Source organism: Canis lupus, chromosome 9 (assembly GCF_003254725.2).
Source record: "Canis lupus dingo isolate Sandy chromosome 9, ASM325472v2, whole genome shotgun sequence".
Taxonomy (NCBI): Eukaryota; Metazoa; Chordata; class Mammalia; order Carnivora; family Canidae; genus Canis; species Canis lupus.
In genome coordinates, this window is record NC_064251.1 from 53,929,121 (window position 1) to 53,943,226 (window position 14,106).

General features: G+C 51.5%; 1 protein-coding gene across 1 annotated transcript in view; it reads right to left on the reverse strand.

Moving 5' to 3' along the window:
- PRRC2B (proline rich coiled-coil 2B) overlaps nucleotides 1-14,106 on the reverse strand; it is a 90,246-nt gene that overhangs the window by 15,148 nt on the left and 60,992 nt on the right. Inside the window, 7 exon segments of the mRNA XM_025475522.3 lie at nucleotides 358-440; nucleotides 2,231-2,372; nucleotides 2,985-3,130; nucleotides 3,718-3,914; nucleotides 5,058-7,118; nucleotides 7,801-8,017; nucleotides 13,771-13,966. Coding sequence (XP_025331307.2) covers nucleotides 358-440; nucleotides 2,231-2,372; nucleotides 2,985-3,130; nucleotides 3,718-3,914; nucleotides 5,058-7,118; nucleotides 7,801-8,017; nucleotides 13,771-13,966 — 3,042 coding nt within the window.

Here is a 14,106-nt window from a genome sequence, read left to right on the forward strand (position 1 = left end):
CCAATGGTGCCCAACAACTGAAGACGTGATCGAAACCACAAGATATTCCCTGGACAACAGAGACATGGCTGCCAAACTTATCCCCTTGTGACTCAGGTCTGATAGACCAGCAGCCACCACAGGCTTGCAGATGAGGCCCCGGTTGCTCACTGTCCAGGGTTATTCACCGCTCTTCCCTTCACACAGGCACCTCACCCAGATCAGGAGTCAGGACCTGTGGCAAAGGTCCCTGGGCCAGCCTCACAGGCTCTGGTGAGGGAAAGCTGGGCTGGGCAGCAGGTACCCGAGGCCCAGGATGACCTGGCCACAGAGGCAGTGAGCAAACACACAGCCCCGAGCAGCACAGCAGTCACTCACCTCAGCAGAGCCGGGCTCGGTGCTATTGAAGGCAGTGGCGGCTTTTGTCCATGAGTCGTTGGCTGGAGCCTGAACAGGGAGGGCTGCCCGAGGGAGGAAAACAGAGAGTCAGGGCATCACAGAGGAACCCCCTGGCTGGAGAAACAAGCCCGGGTGCGGCTGACACACCCCCAGGCTGCTCCCTGCCCTCCCTGTCCCGTACACAGCATGCTGGAGAACAGATCTGACGCACAGGAGCTTGTCTGCTAGCCTTACCCAACTTCCCAGCATCCTCAGACACACTCTAACAAACGTGCTTCATTTCCCTTGTTGACTACATGCTCTAGTAAGCACGCCGGCAGCTTCTCACTCACACTGGGGAAGATTCTCTAGTGCTACCCCTGCAAAGTGAAGCTTTCATTTAAGCCAACTATTCGTTTCTACAAGCCGGCAGCTCCCGCAAAGACTTTCAAAGATTCAAGCAGGTATTATTCAATTCCTGTCAGCTCAGGGACCACGCCAAGATTCCCACAAAGCCACAGGCCCCGTGTTATGTACACAAAACTTGCCGTGCTGTTTTCAGATCCAGGGCCCCTCTGAAGCCGTGCAGGGGTCCCCGGTCTGAGCAGCTGATGAGGCGCTATGGAGTCCTGGTGGCAAAGGCCTGAGAGTGGAGGCAGCTGGAGTCTAGTTTGCTCAGAGCAACAACCTGGCAGGTATTTGTGGATGTTCAGAGTGTTATAACCATCACTCACATGTGCTACCAAATCATCTGATGGCAATATTTTACTTAGTCATCATTATACTTCCAATCAGAGTTGGATATCTTCCAATGTTACTCTGCAATGTGCTGGAACCAAGGTTTTAACACTAGGAAAGTGACAGGCCATGTGGTAAAACTCAGAGAATCAACACTCAGAACCCAGAAGTGTGGCTGTCTGTCATGTGGCTCTGGGGTCAAGTCACTGAGCTCTGAAGCCTCGGCTACTTTGTGTAACACCTGGAAGTGGATAATTTCTCAAAGCTCCCCTGGGAGGCATCACACATCCTTGTTTTATTCACCTGTGTCCTCCACAGGGCTTTGCCCAAAGTAGGCAGTGAAGAACAATCTGCTTGATTAAAAAAGTTTTGTATTTTAAAATGAGTTACCAGAACCAGAGCATTGGATTTGAAATTCATTTTAAATACTCAGGGAAACAGGGGTGCCTGGTGGCTGTGTTAGTTGAGTGTCTGCCTTCAGTTTAGGTCGTGATCCCAAGGTCCCGGGATCAAGTCCCACAATTGAGCTCCCTTGCCTGGCAGACAGCCTGCCTTTCCCTCTCCCCCTGCCTGTCGCTTCCCCCTGCTTGTGCTCGCTCTCTCTGTGTCAAATAAATAAGCAAATCTTTAAAAGTTCAGGGAAACAAGTATTTTAAGAAGTAAGATCCCTTCACTATCTCGCTACAAGAGCCTGAGGAGAAGATGACAAAAGCCCCTGGGGTCAGGGCCGGTGCAGATGGGAAAGCTTCTGACTCTCTTCTCCTCCCTACCAGTCACCTGTTGCTCTTCCACAGGTAAGAAAAGATAACTGACAGGGACAAAGGAGTCGGGCCATCTCCCCCAGCAACTCTGGCTGGTCAGGGGCAGGGCCTCTCCTTGTCCAGACCACAAGACACACGGAATGGTGTGCTCCTGCCCCCAGTCTCAGGCAGGGAGAGTTTCCTTCTGTGCAGGGACTATAGCAGCAAGTGGTGCTAAGCTGGCCTCTAACAGTGTGGCCCTGGAGAGGAGGCAAGAGACAGGTAAAGCTCCACATGCATTTGCGGGCCCAAAGCCGGATGCTCCCCAACAAGAGACCCCAGGCCCAGGGGATGGCTGTGGGCCAAGAAGCTGAGCCTAAGCACCCAACTCTTACCCTGGCTGCTGCTCTCCCAAATCTCAGTGCCCAGGCTACTTCCGGGCACAGTCACGTCACTCTGCTCCAGGCACAAGTTGTTTTGCTTCTTAGCAAAGCGAGGAGGAATACGGGAGGAAAGACTTCGCCCCTTGACAGGCACCTAAACAGAAAAAATGGTGATGGAGTCCAGCCTAGACATAAGGCATGAAGAATGACAGGTTCTTCCCAGAGAGGGGACCCTGGGGCCCCAAACCACCCCATCAGAAACTGCTCCGGAGGTGCTGGGACTCTGGTCACTTGAGACCTCAAGCACAGGTAAACGGCAATGCCAACAAAACCATCCCAGGAAGGGCTGACAGGCCGGTGGACACAGACTCCCAGGGGCCAAGTGCACAGTGCCCGGCCCTGACTGCCTTGGAGTACAGGGTCCGTCCCTGACCCTCATGACGCCCTGAGTGACAAATCTCATCCCAAACAGGCCAGAGCGGTGGGAGGAAGGTGGGCTTGGAGGGGCTGACAGCGGCGTGCATCCTGCTCAGACACATTTCAGCTGTTGTCACCGGAGACAAATCACCAGCTTTGAGAAGAGGGATGCTGCACCTACTCCCACAGGGCAGCAGCGGTGGTGGGTGCTGGGGCACAACACATGCCACGTAAGCACTCTCTCCTTCTCCTCTTCTATCTTGGGCTTAATTCACAGCTCTCTCATCTCTCTGGCTCTGGGGGTCTCGGTGCAGGCCCACCCTCCCCTCCTTCACCCCCCACCCCTTACCTGTACAGCCTGCTCCTTCTTCCTCCTCTCTTCTTCCAGCAGACGGCGCTGCTTCTTGGTTAGGACCTCGATGAAACCTTCACCCGCCATGGGGCCTACCTCATTTTCCTCCCCAGGGCTGGACCCGCAGTTTTCAATGATGGAATCTGAACCCAGATTTCACAAGAAGAGACAGTGTTTCCATTCACCAGAAGAAAGGATAATGCAACCCTATCAGCTCTTGATATCTAAGGATGGTTCAGCTCAGAAGGCTGGACAGTACCTGGCTTGATGCCTCCAAGGAGCATTGTTTGCAGGGTCTATGGAAATCCTGCTGGGATCTCTACACCCTCCCCACTACCCCTCAGCACACGGTTATCCCAAACCAGGGACCTGAGGAGCACTCCAGTTAAGAAGACAGTCTCTGGAGACAGAAGCTCTGATGTCTCAGCTCTACTCCTAACCAGTTGCATGACCTGGACAAACCACTCAGCCTCTCTGGGCAGCAAGTTCCCAATCTCTTTAAAACTAGGACACCTCGGGGTACTCTGGGGGTTGGCAAGGCTGTGAGCAATGTGAGGGCAGGAATCCTATCTGTTCTGCTCACCAAGGCAGCCCTAGCACTTAGCCCACCACATGCCCAGAGGCTAGGATGCTCAGAGAAGGGGCAAGCCCAGCAACCCGACAGAGGCTGCCATGGCCCTCAGTGGCCTGGGCTCTTCTTCCCACTGAAGAGGCGAGGAGACAGACTCACTTCCATAGTTCAGGTCAAACTGTTTCATGGTTTCTCCCTGTTCACCCGCCCTCTGAGCAGCCAGCTTGGCCTCCTTCTCTGCCTTCTCACAGGAGGCTTCGGGGATGTCCGATGTAGCATGGGCTGCCCGCTCCAGGGCATAGTGGCTGCTCCCACCGCTGCAACCAAGACCTCCAGGCAAGGCCTCATCTGGGGACCTATAAAGGAAGGAGGTTTTCATTAGGTCAGAAGTGACCAAAAGCTGAGGAAAGGGAAAAAAAAGGAGAATCTGCATGTGCACACAGCACGCACACAGACACAACGCTCTGACCTACAGCAGCCCCTCTGTTGAGTCGAAGCTGCTCACCAGCAGCACTTCGGCCCGCTCACGGGGAAAACCACTCTGCCCCCACCCCTTCCAGGGCTCAGGACCTCTGTTACTCCCCACCACATGCCAGACTCAGCAGGCCTGCACAAAAGAGACAACGGAGGGGATGCTCCGAGCAGAGCCTCAGAACCTTCTGCTCCTGGCACGTGAGACTGGCTAGCAAGGCTAAGCTAGCCTGACACCTAGAAGGATCAGCGTCCTCTTAGGGTACCTTCTCTGGGGCTCTGAGTTAATCCCACCCCAGGTTTCTAGTCCTGGATTCTAAGGAGGTTGGGAGGCAAGAAGCAGCCTTCCTCAGCCAGAGGCATGACCTGCATGTGAGCAGGAAATCAGGTCGCACAAATGACTCCCTGCACGTATCTTACCCTTTCCCTGATTCTGGGCAACCTGCAGGCAATGAGCCACAACACCAGCCACCGGAAAGACCTCTAGGTTCAATGAGAGATGCTCACGGGGCCTCAGGCAGCTCACTCCCTTGGGCTACTACAGGACTCTTCCGACGAGGCGGTCAACCCCTGAAGCGGAGCCACATCTCACTGTCCCTACTGGGCCAGGAGGCCAGCCGGCCCACCAGGATGCTGGGTGACAGCAGCCCCGGGGCAGAGGGATCTGGGAGACTGTGCCATGCACAGGTAGCGACTCTCACCCCAGCAGGGCAGCAAGGCACATATGGAGGCTGAACTTTTGGGGGCACTGCTGGAGCAGCCACCACATGAGGACCGCTAAGGTGGGGACCACAACAACAACACGCCACAAGAGAAGCACACAAGCAGTGCAAGAGCAAGTGATGGAGACGCTCACACAAAATAATGGCCTTGGTGGGCAGTCGCCCTCCTGGAGCATGACAGAGGAACAGAGTCGGGGCACCTGACACACGGCAGGACACGCATGCATGGAGTGCTGCTTAAAAAAACGGGTTTAGTAACAGAACAACAGCAACAGAAAAGAGCCCGGGGTTGGGTTTGTGTTTTACCTTTTGGCTTTCAAAGGCGTCCCATTCTGTTGGCTCTCATAACGGGGAGAAGTGTCACCACCACCTGGCCTAACGGCCTTCTCCCCAAACCCCCCCGGCTCCAGCTTTCGGCTCTGCCTGTCGGCCAGGGGCCTCTGGCTGGAGAAGCTCCTCTTGGCCAGCTCCTTCTTCTCGCCCACGGCAGCCCCAGGCAGGCTACCGTCCACCTGCGGGTTGGGCTCGACCCCGGGGCCCTCATGCCGCTCCCGCCTCTCACTGAAGTCACTGCTCTCAGAGGCTGTCTCCCATTCCTCGTTGGCGTGATCAGACGAGTTCTGGTATGAGAGCTCAGGGGACCCACTCTTGTCCCCAGGGCAGAGCTTGGGCCGGCCTGGCCATGGCCCTGCCAGCAAGTGGGGCTCCTCCTCAGGCCCCCACAGGCCCAGGGATTCCCGCTCCTGTCGGAGGCGCCGGAAGCGCGGAGGCTTGTCCTGGCGTGGAGGGCGCCTCCTCCGGAAGGGCCGGTTCTCTGCGCCCTCTGAGTCGGCTGCGTGGTCATCAGGGAAGAAGGGCCTCTTGTCCTCTGGGCGGCTGTCCTCGAAGGCCCTGGCACCAAATGAGTCCGAGTGTCTGTAGGCATCGGGGACACAGTCTCTGTCTGCAGGTCGCCGGGACCCGCACGTGTCCGGGGAGCCATACTCCGGCCAGGAGGCACCAGGGCTCTTGCTCTGCCAGTGGGTGGCCTCTTTGGACACGAAGGTTCTCCGCCCATAGCCGCAGCTGCTCAGCCGCGGAGGGAGCGCCCGACCGAAGGTGCGAGGGCCTCGGCTCTTGGCTTCGGGGCCGCCGGGGTCCTCGGAGCACACCTTATTGGAGCGCCAGGAGTCCCTGAAGTCGCCCTTCCTCAGGGTGCTGCCCTCGCGCTCCAGAAGCGAGCCTTCGCTCCCGTTCTCCGAGCCTCGCTGCCGCCGCCGCTTTGGAAGCTCTTCGTACTCGGAGCCCTCACTGTGCGTCTCGCTGGCGATCCGCCGCCGCGGCTTGGCCCTAGGGAAGTCTTCGGGCTGCCCAAAGTCCCGCAGCCCCCGGCCACGGCCGCTCCTCTGGCCGCTGCTGTAGATGCCCCGCGCCCCGAGCACCCCCCCGCCGCAGAGGCTGGGGCCGCCCGTAGGCCGCCCGCGGAAAGTGAACTCTCGGAAGCCACGGCCCCGGCCCCGGGCCTGTCCTCGGCCCCCAAAGGCTTGCTCCTCGTCGATAAAGATCCAGTTGTTCCTCTTCGTCGGGGGAGTGTCGCTCGACTCCCGGGAGGGTCTGCTCTCCCAGGCCCTGTCGGGCTTCTCGTCCTCTTCGCACCTGCTGGCCTCGCGGCCCAAACTAGCTCGAGCAGAGCCCTGGTCCTCCAAGGGGGAGGGGGAGGAATTGGCCAGCGCGGGGTCGTTCTCTTCATCCTCGTCCTTGTCCGCCGTGCGAACCGGCCCCTTCTCCTTAGCCACACGGGCACTGTCCTCCCCCAGTTCCTGCTTCATCTTCTCAAGCTCCTTCTCCTTGTCCTCTACCTTGAGGGCTTTCAGGACAGGCTTCTTGATGGGTCCTGACCTCCGCGTCCTGCCGGTCTGCTCCTGCTGCTGGCTGCCAGGGCCCCGGGGCTCGGATGTCCACTCGGGCTCCAGGGACGGCTGTTTGTTGGGGCTCCCTTCCTTCTCCCAGGAAGAGACGTTAAACGACGGCTCCTCCCGCAGTGCCCCTTTCTCGATGCCGTTGACTGTGTCGGTGGCCTCTGATGGATGGCTAACGTCCCAATTGCTATACTCTTGCTTTTTCTCAGCTGGGGCAAAGTCGGGCTCCAGTGGGGAACACCTGAGGTCTGGGGTGTGACGCCCAGGAGCACCTGCTTCCTGAACATTTTCTTGGGGTGGAAACAAAAGCTCCTGGCCTATTCTTTGAGAAGAGACACAGCTGTCAAAGTCTGCTTGGGCCTTCTTGTCAAAAGCACTCAAGAACTCCTCCCCTCTCTCCTCAAGGAGATCGCGCTGGGCACCTACGCCCCCTGACCTTCCGGGTGAGGCAGAGTAAGAGCTTTCATTCCTGAAAAGGAACCAGAAAAATCAGTCAATGTGATTGGAGCCTGGTTCCTGGTTTCCATGCTGAACACAGAGCTTAGTTTTAAAAAGAAAAAAATTTTTTAAAAAAGAAAACGAAAAAGAAAAAAAAAAACATAAGCACCAACATTTGCTCTATCTTTAAACGCGTCTCAGAGCTGCTGGGCCATGGGTTGCTGGGTGGCCCCTGGAGTCCAGAGTGAAGAATGCGGTGGCTGCTGGTGGACTCAGGGTGCCACCTGGAGGCAGAACAGCTGGGGTCCTCCGGTGCAATGACAAGCTGGAGCCTGGGAGTCCACGGAGAGTCTGGGGCACTGGGCCAGCAGGGTGTGCTTGCTTCACTTTCACAGGAAGGAGCCACGACCCGGGCACTCGACCCTGCCGGACCCACCCCTCACCCTGACCCAAGGTTCCACAGATCTGCCTCTGACCCAGGACCTCTCCTCAGCCGCTGCCAGTCTCGCCGACAGGTAATCGTCTCTCATACGGAGGCATTCAAGCAAAACTCATCACATTCTCCATCCCCGGAGGGCACTGCCAGTCCCTGTAAAGCCGCCCTTCCTCTGGGCAAAGCCTCCGGGGACAGAGCTTCACCCAGAACCCCTTGCAAGCAGGACACGGAGATTCTGCCTTGAACTGCAGGCCAATAGGGCCAAGTTTCATCTCACCTGACATGCATGTCCATGGCCAAAGTGTCATTCGATTTTGGCTGGGGAAGCGAGTAGCCCTTGCTCTGCAGTGCCATGTAACCCTCGGGGCTCCACACGGGGGCTGGGTCGAGGGTGGCCACTTTCCTTTCTTGCAGTGAGGGCACACAGTTCTGGTCCTCAGAGCGACAGCCAGTCCCACTGAGGGAATCCTGGGGCATCAGCGGCTTCATCAATCCTGAAGAAGGCAGAGGCAAAGAACTTGTCTGTATCAGCTCAGAGAGCCATGCTCCAATCTCAGGGACAACCAGAGGCTCAGAGGAGACAATGGTTACCCTGTCATGTGGACACAACACCCCACCTGCTCACCATCACTGGGCTCACCAAGTTCTCGGACCTCAGAACCTCTGAAAGCACACATGCCTGCAATATGAGGTGTCCAAAAGACCCATTCTAAGGCCTGGCCCACCTGAGGTCCCGGGTTCAGAGCTCCTTGTTGAAGAATCCACCAAACTGGCAAATGGAAACTGGAAATAAACTAACTGGAGAGCAACTCCTGTCAGCAGAACGCGTAGAAGGGCCAATTCATCAGCCACAAAGGTCTGTGTGCAAGCACAGACGCCTTAAGTCTCCTGCATACATACATGTGAGGAAGAGGAGCTGCAACCCAGAGTGCTTGTGTGGACAAAGGGCTGGTGTCTGCCTGCTTAAAAACTCAAGCAAGAAGACTTGGGAAGGGATTTTGGTTTCAGTTCCTTTTTTATTTTAAGATTTTATTTTTTAGTTCTCTCTACACTCTACATGGGGCTCAAACCCACAACCCCAAGATTAAGAGTCAGATACTCCACCGAATAAGCCAGCCAGGTGCCCCAGTTCCTTCTACTTCTAGCTCCATGATTGACTGCAATACTCCACAGTTTTGTACAATGAATGAGAGCAGAGAGACCCACATATGACAACAAACTGTTAACTGGCCTGAGGTGATTAAGAGACAGACAACAGGGATCCCTGGGTGGCGCAGCGGTTTAGCGCCTGCCTTTGGACCAGGGCGCGATCCTGGAGACCCGGGATCGAATCCCACGTCGGGCTCCCGGCATGGAGCCTGCTTCTCCCTCTGCCTGTGTCTCTGCCTCTCTCTCTCTCTCTCTGTGTGACTATCATAAATTAAAAAAAAAAAAAAAAAAAAAAAAGAGACAGACAACAGGATGCCTAGGTGGCTCCGTCAGTTGAGTGTCCAACTGACTCTTGGTTTCAGCTTAGGTCATGATCTCAGGGTCATGGGATGGAGCCCTCCATCGTGCTCCATGCTTAGAGGCGAGCCTGCTTGAAATTCTCTCTCTCCCTCTGCCCCTCCCCTTGCCTCAAACAAATAAATCTTTAAAGGGGGAGACATACACTTCACCCCACCAGATATAAGCTGGATGGGGAAAGTGTGGTCCCATGGCCTCTCTGTCCATATTGATCAAGTGGGGGAGGGTAGAGGGGGAGGCAGTGCAGAAATTAAAAGTCTCATCGGGCCTAAGTCCTTGGAGAAAAGATATGATTTTTCAGATACTCTCTTCACAAAGCTTATTAGCAGTCATGCACTTTGTTGTGCCCATCTTTTAGCCATAAAATGGTTCTAAATTAAGCCAGTGGGTTTAAAGCTTTCTTGTAGGTATGGAGTGCCCTGTTCAAATGCCATTCCATTGATACAGGAATCCAACATATAGTGTGAGTCAAGTGGTAGAGACCCTCTCTGAACTCTAAAATTACATACCACTCATTAAATACTGATTATGAGGCACACTAAAGCGCTTGATACTGTACATCGGCTTATTTTTGGCAATGTGGCAGTTCTTACTACCTGAAAAACCCTGCTACCACAAATACTCTCTGCCACAAAAATGCTGGGCAGAATGTGTCAAACATTTCACCTGTAGAGACACCTGGGTGGCTCAGTGATTGAGTGTCTGCCTCTGGCTCAGGGTGTGATCCCACATCGGGCTCCCTGCAGGAAGCCTGCATCTCCCTCTGCCTAGGTCTCTGCCTTTCTGTGTCTCTCATGAATAAATAAATAAAAATCTTAAAAAAAAAAAAAAATTCACCTGTAGAGGTTCCCAAGAAAACGGGAAACCCCCAGGGGTTTGAAACCACAGCCCCAGGCCAGTGCCACAAGCTGGTGCCTCCTGGACAGGAGCAGGGAAACACACTTGTCAGTCCCAGCAACTATGGGCTTCTTCAACACAGGACAGCACAGGGGATAGCGTTTTTCTGGGTAAGGCAGAGAGCTATAACTGGGACGCTGCTCAAGATGGAGACTCTCAAAGGGTAAGGGCCTCAATTACAAGGCAGATTTAAAAATACATGCTCTTTAGCATACAGGAACAACTAAGTTTGTGTCTTGGCCTGGGCCAGTTAGGGAAAGACAATTTGCTGCTAAGCTGTGTAGGCTTTCATGCAGTCTAGTGGGAGGAAAGTTCAGATTTATACCCCTACAGCGGTTCAGAAATTTCCTAAGTTAGAGTAACAGGTGGTTCTAGGCTGGAAGGAGAAGATATAAAACCATCCTGGAGGAACTGACTCTCCATTCAAGCCATACTGGATTCCCACAATAAATAAAGTTCTATGAAGATGAACTCACGATCCAAAATTACCAGCAATGTGGGAAGCAGCCCACCATGAGCCCACAGCAGGCCACAGGGTTATATGCCTCCCTAAGAACTTCAGGTAACAGAATAATAAACATGGAAATTATGTTTTAAATTATAAAAGCACAAAAACTAATTGAGAACTTAAAAAAATATGCATACACAAAAGATAGATTTGATTTGATTTTGGCTCAGGTTATGATCTCAAGGTCCTGGGATCAAGTCTTACATTGGGCTCCATGCTCAGAGAGGAGTCCATCTGAAGACTCTCTCTCTCTCTCTCTCTCTCCCTCTACCCTTTCCCACTCACCCATGCACTCTCTCTCTAAAATAAGTTAAGTAAATCTTTTTAAAAATGAAGATTTGAGAAAAAAAATTCCAGTAATAAAAATATAGTCACTGAAATTAAAAAGTCACTGGACAATAAAAAAAAAAAAAGTAGATTGGACATAGCTGGAGAGAAAATTGACACAACACATTGAGACAGAACAGCAAGAGGCCAAAGAAAAAGAGATCTTAAAAACAGCCAGAGAGGGATCCCTGGGTGGCGCAGCAGTTTAGCGCCTGCCTTTGGCCCAGGGCACGATCCTGGAGACCCGGGATCGAATCCCACATCGGGCTCCCGGTGCATGGAGCCTGTTTCCCCCTCTGCCTGTGTCTCTGCCTCTCTCGCTCTCTCTGTGTGACTATCATAAATAAAAAAAAAAAACAAAAAAAAAACAGCCAGAGAGAACCAGGGCCCAGCAGAAAGGCTCCCACAAAGAAGGGTGGCAAGAAGGTGTTCTGCCATCAACAAGGTAGTAACCAGAGAATATACCATCAACATTCACCAGTGCATCCATGGAGTGGATTTCAAGAAGCACGCCCCTCAGGCACTCAAAGAGATCCAGAAATCTGCCATGAAGGAGATGGAAACTCCAGATGTGCACAATGACACCAGGCTCAACACAGCTGTCTGGGCCAAAGGAGTTAAGGAATGTTCCATACTGTATCTGTGTGTGGTTATCCAGAAAATATAATGAGGATAAAGATTCACGAAACAAGCTCTAGACATTGGTTATCTATGTACCTGTCACCACTTTCAAATATCTACAGTTAATGTGGATGACAACTAATCGCTAATTATCAAAGTATAAAACTGAAAAAAAAAAAAAAAAAAAAAAGGCATCAACCAGAGAGAAAACAGAGCAGGTTACACAGACATGAATCACTAAGCACAACAGGAGCCAAAAGAAAAATGAAATACAAAAAAAGAAAAAAGAAAAGCAAAATGAAATACTATCTTCTTGGTCCTGAAAGAATTGCCAACCTAGAATTCTATACCCAGCTAGAGAAAGGGGGTCATAAAGACTTTTTCAGGCAAAGAAAACCTACTGCCAAAAACATTTCCTGAAGAATTCAACAGAATTTACTTCATGAAGACGCATGTCACACCCAGATGGAAGGAAAATGCAAGAAAGAGAAGGGAGCAGAGAAACCAGTAGACAGAAGCAAATCTGAACAAGCACAGGTTGCACAAAACAACAAAAACAATAATGACTAATTTGGTAGGCATAAAAACAAGTAAGATTCTAGGGAACAAGAGAAAGATGACGTCATAAGAGCTCATGTTAGGGATGAGGATGCTGACGGGCCGCGGCAAGTCAGCGGTGCAGGTGAGAATGTAGCTAACACGGGACAAACAGAACGCAGAGCACAACAACATAAAGAAGAGGAAAATTTGATACAAAAGAAAGGAAGAAAAAGAAATGCACAGAAAGGCAAGACAAACAGGAAAGCATAAAATAGGAGAGTAGGAAACCCAATGTACTAATCCCCAAGATCTAATGTGAGGCACTTTGGCAATTAAAGTCAGAGATTTTCAGAGTGGCTAAAACCATACGTACCTTTTTGGACAAGACCGATTCCCCCCAAGAATCGGCTCAGAGAGACTGACAGGAACAAGATGGAAAAAAGATTCCAAATAAGCACTTGTCAAAAGAAAACCAGAACGATGACATGAAGATTAGACGGAGTGGACGTCAGAGGAAGGAAAGACAGTCAAGGATGGTGGGGTGTACATGACGACGAGGAGAATGAGATGTGTCATGCCACACCTGTCTGCTTCCAGACAGAGAGAGCAAAACCTGACAGGCTCAGGGACTGGACAGATCTACGGCCACACCAGGAGACTTTCACACATCACTCGTGGCGGGATAGATGCGTGCCACACCACACAGTCAGCATGTTCCGTGTCGTGGGCCACATCCAATTAGAGGATAGTATTCTTTTCAAGCAAACCCAGAATGTTAAAAAAAAGAGATCATGTCAGAGCCTAAAAGAAAATCTCAACAAATACCAAGCAACCTAGATCAGGAGCTGGCTGGCACTGGGAAGCCCTTGGGTGAAACCTGACCTGCCACCTGTTCTTTAAAAATAAAGGTTTACTCTAAAGCAACCAGACTCGTTCAATTACTATCATCCTTGGTCATTTTTGTTCTACAGCAACAAAATGGAGTAGCTGCTCAAAGCCTAAAATATTTACTATCTGGAATTTATAGAAAAGTTGCCTGATCCCCGAGTCTGTATCGTGCAGACAATGTCACCTGATCACCAAGAAATTATATTAGAAATTAACACCATAAGGATAATCTTAAATTTCTAAATATTTGGCAAATTTACAACATACCCTTAAAAATCATCAACCAAAAAAAGGTAACAAATCAAAACCAGAATAACATTTAAAACTGCACAATAAAAATGCTGTACCTATAGTTCAGGTAATACTTAAATACAACAAAAGGTCAAAAATTAATGAGCTAAATATTCAACACAATTATTTAAAAAGAACAGAGACATTTGAAAGGAATTAATGAGGAAAAGAACAGAAAGTAATGAAATAAAAGTCAAATAAAACAAAGGAATTAAGAAATCCAAAAACTGCTAATTTGTTCATTTTTTTTATTTTTCAAACGTTGCTTTTTAAAAATGGCATTACACAAACCTTGGGAAGGACAAATCAAGGTCAAAAAGAAAGAAGGCACAAAGAACAATAAGAATGGAAAGAGAAAAAAAAAAGGAGAATGGAAAGAGATAAAACTTCAATAACAAAAAAAAGATGGACAAAACAACACAGCAGGAACATCAGAACTAATTAAAACAACGTATAATGCATGACCAGAAGGACTCTTCGCCGAGATTCTGTGTGAATATACTACAACCATATCATCCCCACTTTGCAAACAACAAAGTTAAAATTCAGACTGAACCTGTGAGTTACAGAAGAGGCCATATTAGAAGCCAGGTGGGTCTGTCCTGAAGCAAAACCGTTCCCCCACACCATCCTGGACTCTACTGGCATGGCCCACGGGAGCATGCTTACCTGAGGGATGGAGGGCAGAGGGGTAGAAATCCACCGGGGGGCGAGTGGGCGGGATTCGTGGGTCCATGTAGGAAGGCATCATCATCCACCTGGGATCGAAACCCAGCATCTGGGGATGGTGAGGGTAGAAGGTGCGCTGTGGGTGGGAAGGTGGAGGGTATACCGGCTGCCAGTGCTGCATTTTGTACAGCTGCTCCTGACCGGGGAAAGAGATCAGGTTAGACGGGTGCCCCAAGGCAGAGACCATGCCTGTGTGTGTATTCACGGGCAAACACACACCCATGTACATACAGCACACATATGCATGCTCACTCACACGCACATACCCACTCCCCT